At 40.5% G+C, this 8964-nt stretch overlaps 1 protein-coding gene across 1 annotated transcript; it reads left to right on the plus strand.

Annotated features, from left to right (window-relative positions):
- Nucleotides 1-693: 693 nt before the first annotated feature.
- Nucleotides 694-7897, plus strand: eps8l3a (EPS8 signaling adaptor L3a; the record flags this gene model as incomplete). Its single annotated transcript, XM_083667685.1, has 19 exons — nt 694-758; nt 859-929; nt 1087-1151; nt 1360-1518; nt 2847-2996; nt 3119-3183; nt 3296-3423; nt 3745-3839; nt 4030-4141; nt 4383-4456; nt 4961-5035; nt 5543-5688; nt 6040-6184; nt 6328-6359; nt 6464-6560; nt 6890-6997; nt 7115-7200; nt 7334-7466; nt 7787-7897. 19 exons carry the CDS (start codon nt 694-696, stop codon nt 7817-7819), a joined length of 1839 nt encoding a protein of 612 aa, XP_083523811.1. The 3' UTR covers nt 7820-7897.
- Nucleotides 7898-8964: the final 1067 nt, after the last annotated feature.

The raw sequence follows: 8964 nt of genomic DNA on the forward strand, positions 1-8964 counted from the left end.
ATGTAGAGTACACCTATACAATCTACTTATATTTTAAACAATATGCTTTCAGCTTTTGATTATGTTCTGCCCATGTCAAATGGAAAAAAATATGCTCTATTGTTTGCACTGTGTGTTTGCACATTTCATAATCTAAATGAGGGTGTCACGTAATCAAGTTTGGAGCCCACTGTATCTAAAATCAAGTGGTTTTCCTCCTCGGAAAATATTGCTAAAATTCAAAAGAAAGCAATAGTTAAAACAAAACTCTGTATAACGCTGGCTATAAGATACTATGTAGTCTAATGAGCAATACAAACATGGTCAAAACATGATCCATCTGTCTTGAATAGAGAACCAGCAAACTGTACCTGTCAATAATGAATGATTAACTACAGTAGGGAATGTCCGGGATGTGACGAGTCAAAGTTTTTTCCTGCTGATGTTTTAACTTATTTATAGACTCAGATGTTACCCATTCATAGCCCATCAGGTAATACTTAACATTTATTTAATCTGATGACAGTTTTATTCACGGAAAGTATTATCAGTAGTGCTAGGAGAGATTATGGTAGGACTACTGGTAGATGGAGTAAAGTGGAGGTCACAATAGCTGTTGTTAGGGTGATCACTGCCAGGTGCTTTAGTGGTTGAGGTCATGATGTAATGTTCATGTGTGCTGTCTGCAGATGTGTCACACCCAGGTGTTTCAGGATGTTTCGGAGTAACAGTCCCTATGGCTATGAATCCAGCAGCTATGCAGGATCCATCCAGTCTAAGTATGTGTCTCCTTGTCCTTGTCCTTGTAAATGTCGTTCTTTCTTGTCATCCTCTTTCATATTTTGCCTCACAAATCTCAATTCTCTCCTTCATTGGCAGTGGCTATTCTGTGGATGATAGGTCCTCACAGATATCCAATTTGTCCAGACCTAGTTCAAAGTCAATATACAGTAAGTAGAAGCAGTGGACCCCAATCATAGCACTGTCATTTATCCTTGTGAGTGGGACATCCATGTATGGATCCACAGTATGTTGACATTTGTTTGCATTGAATTTCAACTGTTGATTCATGAGCATTTGTATGTGTCATTCAATGTACCCCATCAGTGCAGAGGAAGGAGTATGCAGAATCTATAAACAAGATGATGGATAAATTCCAGTACAGAGTAGAGGTATTGTTTTTGTTTATCAGAATTATGCTACAGTATGTTATTAATCAAGCCATGATAATGACCTTTACTGAAGACTGTAGCTAACATAACCAAACCATAGGCCCATATTGTGATATGCTATGCTCATAAACCACTAGTCTTCTAGTTAAACTAGCATACTGCCGAGCCATGCTTGTGTTTATGTGGCTTCTCTATCTGTATCTTCCAGCACCTCTTCACCTGTGATCTGGACGGGAAGGATGCGAGAGATGTGAGCGACTGTGTTGAGCGGCTGAAGCTGCTAGATGGCATGGGACGCATATGGGGACAGGATATGGTTCTGGAGGTGCGAGGTGGCTCCTTGCTGATGACAGACATTGAGACGAAGGTGGGTACAAACACTTGCAAGCATCAGAACATGTTATTAACACAGCTCACTGGACTACAGTAGTCTGTAGTACATTTGGATAGACAGACAGGTGTTCAGTGTTAGGGTTAGGGTTAGGGTCATTCTTTCCCAAATGTAAATTACTTTGTATATGTGCAGTATTTTCTCTGGTGATGCTCTGCCAGGTATGTACTACAGCCATCTTCAGTTGTTGTTTGTTTTGAGGTCTACCAAAAATCGTATTATCAAGAAATGCATGTTCAATTGGATTTAAAACTGAAGATTGACTTTCCACTATTTGGCCCTGAAAAAAACTCCCTAGTTGCTACAGTATGGCAGTATGTTTTGGGTCATTGTCTTACTGTATGATGAAGCGCCATCCAATGAATTTGGAAGCATTTGCTTGCACTTGAGAAGACACAATGTTCCTGTACACTTCACAATCATTAGACAAGATAGCTTCTAGTGGCAGCTATACATGCCCAAACCTACACCCCCTGCACCACGTTTCACAGATAAGGTGGTATGCTGTAAATCTTAGGCAGATCCTTTTTTCTCCAAACTTTCCTCTTGCAATCACTCTGGTAAATGATAATATTCATCTTATCTGTCCACAAGACCTTTTTCCAGACCTCTTCAGGCTTTTTAGGTACCTTTCAGCAAACTGTAACCTGACCATCCTTTTTGAGGATAACTAGTGGTTTGCACCTTAGAGTGCAGTGTTCCTGATCTGTGGGACAGTTGTTTTGGGTTTTTTCTTAATTATGGTGAGCATTCTTCAGTCATCCACTGTGGAAGTCTTCCTAAGGCCTAATAGCCCGTTTGCGTTTGCTGAGCTCACCAGTGCTTTTTATTCTTTTTAATGATGTTCCAAACTGTTGATTTTGGCAAGCTTAAAGTTTTGGCTATGTTTCAGATTTTTCAGCCTAATAATGGCTTCCTTGGCTTTCATTGTTCTCATGTTGACAGACATCAATAGCAAACTCCAAAGGCAAATGCAAAGCCTAGAATCAATACTAGACATTGACAGCTAGACAATGTCCCATTACTTTTGGGTAGGCTTAAATGCAAATGGCCTATGCATAAAAAGTGTTTATGAAACCAATATGTACACATAATCTCTACTTTAACTTAATATTAATGGTTTGATTTAAAATCCAAATTTTTGGAGTATAGAGCCAAAAGAAGAAAACATGCTTCACTGTCCAATTACTTATGCAGGGCACTGTATGTGTATATAATGTTTATTCCCATTGTGAGTGCTGACTCCTTGCTGACCAAGGACCTGTGTTTTCTCCCCCTCTTAACCCCTCTCTCCTGGGGTTCAGGAGGAACTGGAGTCCCTGGCTCTGAGCAGCGTCCTGGAGCTGAAGGCTGTGATGGACAGCTGTGTGTATAACTCCCTGCTGACCGTGACCGTGCAGGACCACAGTAAGAGGACCACCAGCGTGTTCATGTTCCAGTGTGAGGACCTGAGGGTGAGGAAACAGTTAAGGTGGAACCATAATCAGACCATGTTATCAAGACAGTCAGGTCTTCTGTAAGAGTGTACATGTTTATAGATATGAATGAAAGAGGAGAATGTAATTTCTCATTTCAGGCCGACTACATTAAAAATGACCTACATCGAGCGCTCTCCAACAAGAGAGAGGATGCTGGCATCAGGTAGATTATACTCAGTGAAGAAAAAAACAAGCAGTAAAATAGTGCTTTAGTGTCATTATTGCCACAGTTTTTTCTGATTTTATCGTCTGAAACCATTTCTCATCTCTTGTAGAGACAACTTAGAAGCCATGGCTGGCCTTCAGATCATTAGCAGTCTACGGAACACTACTCCACCCCCAGAGCAGAAAGAATGGTCTGCTCCAGATGACCCCAAATCTCAGTGGAGCAGTCCAGACTACGGTGAGCTAATGGGAGACTCCGACCCAAACTACCTCTTTTAGTAATCATTGGAAACAGATTCTGTCCAATTTCTGCAATAGTTTCATAGAGATAAGTGGGGCTAACTAACTAAATGGGGAAATAGCCCCATCGACTGTGACTACGATTATAGTAATATTTATTATGTATACACACAACATCCAACTGTAAATATGAATAAAATCCTAGTCACAGAGGGAGCTATGTGGTAAAAAATGTTTTGACTATACACTTAGTAATCAATACAGTACTGTTTTCCCCACTTGTGCACCATAGATGATGATCCCCCTACACCTTCACCAGTCATGCCCAGGGAAGAGCCCTCGCCCCAGCCCCCCTCCGTAATGGAAGAGCCAGCCTCTCCTCCACGCCCATACACAGAGACAGATAGGAATGTGGTCAGTGTTCTGCTTCCCCCTTGTATATCACACTGTATTTCTGTGTCTAGTAGGATGCTCAAACGTGAACATACTGAAATGTTTTTTTTTTTAATTCATTCATCCCTTGTGACCAAGCCTCATCAAAAAAAAAAAAAATTGGTACTATACAGTATGCTTGGTATTATACATTTTATCTTCTCTTCTACAGGATATCTTGAATCATATATTCACTGACATTGAAATATTCATGGGCAAAGTAGCCGCTGTAGTGGCCAAAAATGACAAGAAAAAGAAGTGGAAGAAGAAAAAGAAGGATAAAGGTGATTTACAAATGAAACGCTTTATCCCACACAACCCTATCCAAGTGAAAGAGAACCATTATTGAAAACATAATTCAGTTCTGGCCAGACATGTTACAGCAAAGACACTGCTAATGAAAATATTGCATGGCCGTGTTTATGATAAAGCCTCTTCATTCTGTCAATGTTTGCAGTGTGCAAACATATGTGGTGATGGTACTATTGATGCATTTTGCTGTTGTTGTTTTGTCTCATTTCTAAGCTATTGAGGGTTTGCCGTCTGATGAGGAGTTTGCATCCTGTCTCCAGAAAATCAAGAGTGGGTTCAACCTTCTGGTATGTCTCTCTGTATTATTCATCTCACTGCTGTTTTACTTGTTGTAAACTCATTACCTAGTACCTAGGGTACCTATGGTTTAGCCTGCTTCAGAACAAATTTCCCCAAAAAACCGAGATTGCTGTGTCAAATCAATCATGTGTTTAGCAAATTTTTCTCACGCCAATACATGATATGACACCATTTGATATTTTAAAATATCATGATAACAAATTTGTAATGAAAGTGGTTTATCTTCCTAAAGAAAAGCAGCTCTATCTCACCTTAAACCTACTCCTGGCATGGTTTAAGCAAGAACACAATTTGCATGACCCCTAATGGAAGTGAAGTGATTTCTTGAGTACATTGCTACCAAGTTCAAAGTAAAACATGCATGTCTCAGTTGGGTTTAAACAGCCAAACTATGCTAAGCTAGTTGACACGCAATAGCCCCATTGAATAATGAATGTTGTTCAGTTATTTGATAACTGAATTCATCTTCTCTGTTTTGTTCTCGGTGACAGGGGGAGCTCAATGGAAAGATTAATGATCCCAGCGCTCCTGATTTCGTCCATGTCATCTTCTCCACCCTGGCCTTTGTAAGTTACTCTTACTCCTGACATCGTCTTTGTTCTCAGCTCAGCTAATACCTACCTATGCGCCTAACCAATCCCATTGTGTTCACTTCAATTTACCTTCATTAAGTGTTTGGAGCCAGCCAGCTTTGATTCTTTGTTATGGAGATCAAAGGCCTCTCATGGTCACCTGAGTGACAGATTGGCTTTCCAATAATGAGCTCAGGGTCCTCCTTTCTCGCCACTAGTGGCCAGTGCTGCTGCAGAATCAACTGTTACATTTCAGTCACTGGTGATCCAGTCAGGTCACAGTTGTTTTAATTCTAATTAACATCACAGAGATGCACCAAATTGAGCCAAGCTGAACTGTACAGTACATGGTTACATGGTTCCACCATAGTTGCAACAGTGCTGCAAAGGACAATGTGAAAGGAAAATATCTGAACCAGCACGGTCTGGTTCTGGTCGGCCCTGTAGTGTGTAAAGCCCCTAAAGAGACTTATCAGCTATCCCTCTTTCTCCCTCCTTCAGGTGGTGTCTCACTGTCCTGAAGACCTGCCCCCGGCCATTGTAGCCCCCCTGCTGGAGCCTATGTGTATCCGTCTGCTGAGTGAGGAGGCCACTCCTGAGGAGGACCAGCTCTGGCAGTCCCTGGGAGATGCCTGGAACATCCCCAGGTGGGATGTGGTGTAGTGACTCACCAGTCACCAATAAAGCTTCTTGTTGTATGAGAGCATTAAGAAGACAATGCATCTTATAGATGGTTTGTTTTGTACTGTATATAATGTCAGTGTAATGTGCACTAGGGTTGGGGTCAGTTCCATTTCAATTCAATCAATTCAGGAAGTAAATTCCAATTCCAATTCTAAATTCTCCTCAATGAAAAAGCATAGAGAAAATGTGGAATTGGAGTTTCTGTTTACTTCCTGAATTGACTGAATGGAAATAGGATTGACCCCAACCCTGATCTGCACACTTCTATGGAGGGTGAATCTCATCCTGTACCCCCCCCACCCATGTGGTCTCAGTACAAAATGGCCAGAGGATGATGAGGACATCCCTACCTACACCCTGGAGTTCTACGATGGTTGGCAGCCCCCCGAGGTGTCCGAGGTTCCCCCAGGGAGAGAACCTGTGAGCAGACAGCAAAGTCAGCGCTCAGTCCCTGAACAGGTAAACACACCACAAGATGGAATGGAAACAATTCAATGAGATTACTTGATATACTGTAGGATATCAAAAGTGAAATCATCATTGTATATTTGAGCATTACAGCAACATATGAAAATAAATCTGATTTACTTTTTCCTTGGCAGAAATCGGCCCCATGGGCACCCCCACCATCACGGTATGTATTATAAGGATCGTAGGAAGGATTGTACACCATTATTAAGTCATAAATAATTGTGAATTGTGTCTGTGTGTCTTTATCTCTTTGAATGTGTATTTCAGCCCAGATGACCCGAACCCCAGTTACATGCGTGTGATATATGACTTCACTGCAAGGAACCACAGAGAGCTGAACATCACAAAAGGAGAGGTGGTCCAGGTGAGCCTCATTAACACTAACCAACGATGACAACAACAACAACCACTTAATACTGCACTGGAAGGTTGGTACATCCAACCCAACACGACACTATCACTCACAGATTAGTTAGACCAGACAACAGAACCAAATATGTATTACAAAACAGTACACCTTAATAAAGCTTTGAGCCTTTTGAACTCGATAAATAAATTTAAAAGCCTCTCAAATGCCTCAACATCATTTTGTGGTTCAAACTAGTCGATACCACTTTGACAGCTGTGAGGCACTAATAAAAACTGGTCAACATGATGCAAGACAGTAGCATCTCTACTCTTATTGGTCCACAGTTACTGGATATGTCAAAGCAGTGGTGGAAAGTGAGGAACACCAGTGGGAAGGAGGGATTTGTTCCTAACAACGTACTGGAGCCTGTGGACAAGGATCCGGAACAGCAGGCAAGCTAAGCTATACTCAACACAGGCAAACATGCTACAGTACATTATCTTTTGTGCATTCTTATGTTTTGTGGACGGTATGGTCCATGTGAAATGTACCATGTACTGTGTTTGTAGCAAACCAGCGGTCCCCCCAGCCTAACCAGGAGGTCCAAGCCAAGGGAAGTCACGGCCTGGCTGGAGTACAAAGGCTTCAGTAAAATGTAAGGGAGCTCAAACAGATTCAACTGAGTTTTAGCTTAGAAACATATGCAAAGTTGATTGAAGCAAACATGCTAGAATAGTATTTTGTACTGTATCATTTAAAAAAATAAATAAATTACCCTTCTCTCTCAGCACGGTGCGCTGTCTAGGGGTGCTGAGTGGCTCTATGCTTCTGGGGATGTCTCGAGAGGAGCTGAAGATTGTGTGTCCAGAGGAGGGAGGGCGGGTCTTCTTCCAGCTACAGAACATCAAGACTGCCATCGCTGTGAGTGACAAACCTCACTACAAATACATTTTTGATGTATATCTTTTTTTTTGTCAAATACACTAAATACATTACACATACAAAACATACACTACAAAACGTATGAATGGGAGTGTGTGTTATCTTCGACAGTGGAGGGTCTGTGTTGCTGAGTAGTTCAGCTCCCACTCCCAAGCCCCTCACCAAATACAGTTTTCAGGAGAGTTGGAGGGAAGTCAGTGTTGTCATCATTTGACCGATATCGATCATGGACAGGTAACAAACTGCTGACTTCTATTCCCAGTCCCTCTCCTGAACTTTGTTTCCCCTCTCCACTCCAGCTTGCCAGTGAGGTACGGCCTACAGAGCCTTAGGAGGAGATGAGGCTGACATGGCTGACATGTAACCGATCGATGGGAATGAACAGTTGTGACGTTAGTCTTCAAACTAAGGACTCTGTTAGAACTTGTGCATGTGTAACGCCACAGCTCAGAAAATAAACTCGATATAAGACAAATGTATTACTGTGAAATAATGAAATGACCCATAATAACAACTAAAAACTGAATAAGCTTTATTTAGAGAAGATGTGTCATCATCGCTGCATCTGTTCCATTTTGACAAAATGACAGTTTTTCTCTCATCTGTGTCTATTTGATGAGATATTTATACATATATCAAATACATATATCCTGCTGTCTAAACTAAGTTGATATTTGACCATTTGATCATAAATGTGTTGTATAAAACCAATGTCGCTGCCAACTTTCATTCTATGCTAGATTGTTTATGTAAGTCTCAATGTATTGTAAATTATGATGAATGATAGCTATGTTAGCACTGATAAATGGGCACTTTTACAACTGAATGAATCATGTTATATCAAATCGTCAAATAAGTCTATTTACATGTTTTGCCTCTAATTTGTGAAATGTGGTTGTCTATTCTATAAAAGCATTTCAATTAGTTGGCGTCTCATTTGTAAATAATTATTCAAGAAAATGCACACCATCTTCTGTAACATTAGTGAGTGAGTGTAAAGGATTAGCTAAATCAATTATGATGCAAGAAACAAATAAACCAAAAACTATAAAACATTAGATGAATAAACATGCTTTATTTCATTCTTCAGACATTACACATGTACTGTACCATATCAGAAGCATTTGAGTCTGTAAGACATTGGCATTCATTTAAGCCATGATTATGACTACAGTACACGTAGGGCCGGTTTCCCAGACACAGACTAAGCCTAGTCCTGGACTAAAATACATCTTCAATGGAGATTTACTATTGGAGTCTAAAATTAGGCTTAATATATGTCCAGGAAACCAGCCCTACATTAACAAATCAGTCAATACAATGAAAAACTTGTCAGTCATAGAAAAAACAAGTGTGCAGAGAACTTGTAAAAACAAAGATAATGTCTACTTAAGAAAACACATGAATTGAGCACAAAATAATCGAGTGAACAACAAAATGTCAGTATTCAATGTTATATAGTGAAAAGAATACTTGG

The sequence above is a fragment of the Argentina silus genome, assembly GCF_951799395.1.
Source record: "Argentina silus genome assembly, chromosome: 4".
Lineage (NCBI taxonomy): Eukaryota > Metazoa > Chordata > Actinopteri > Argentiniformes > Argentinidae > Argentina > Argentina silus.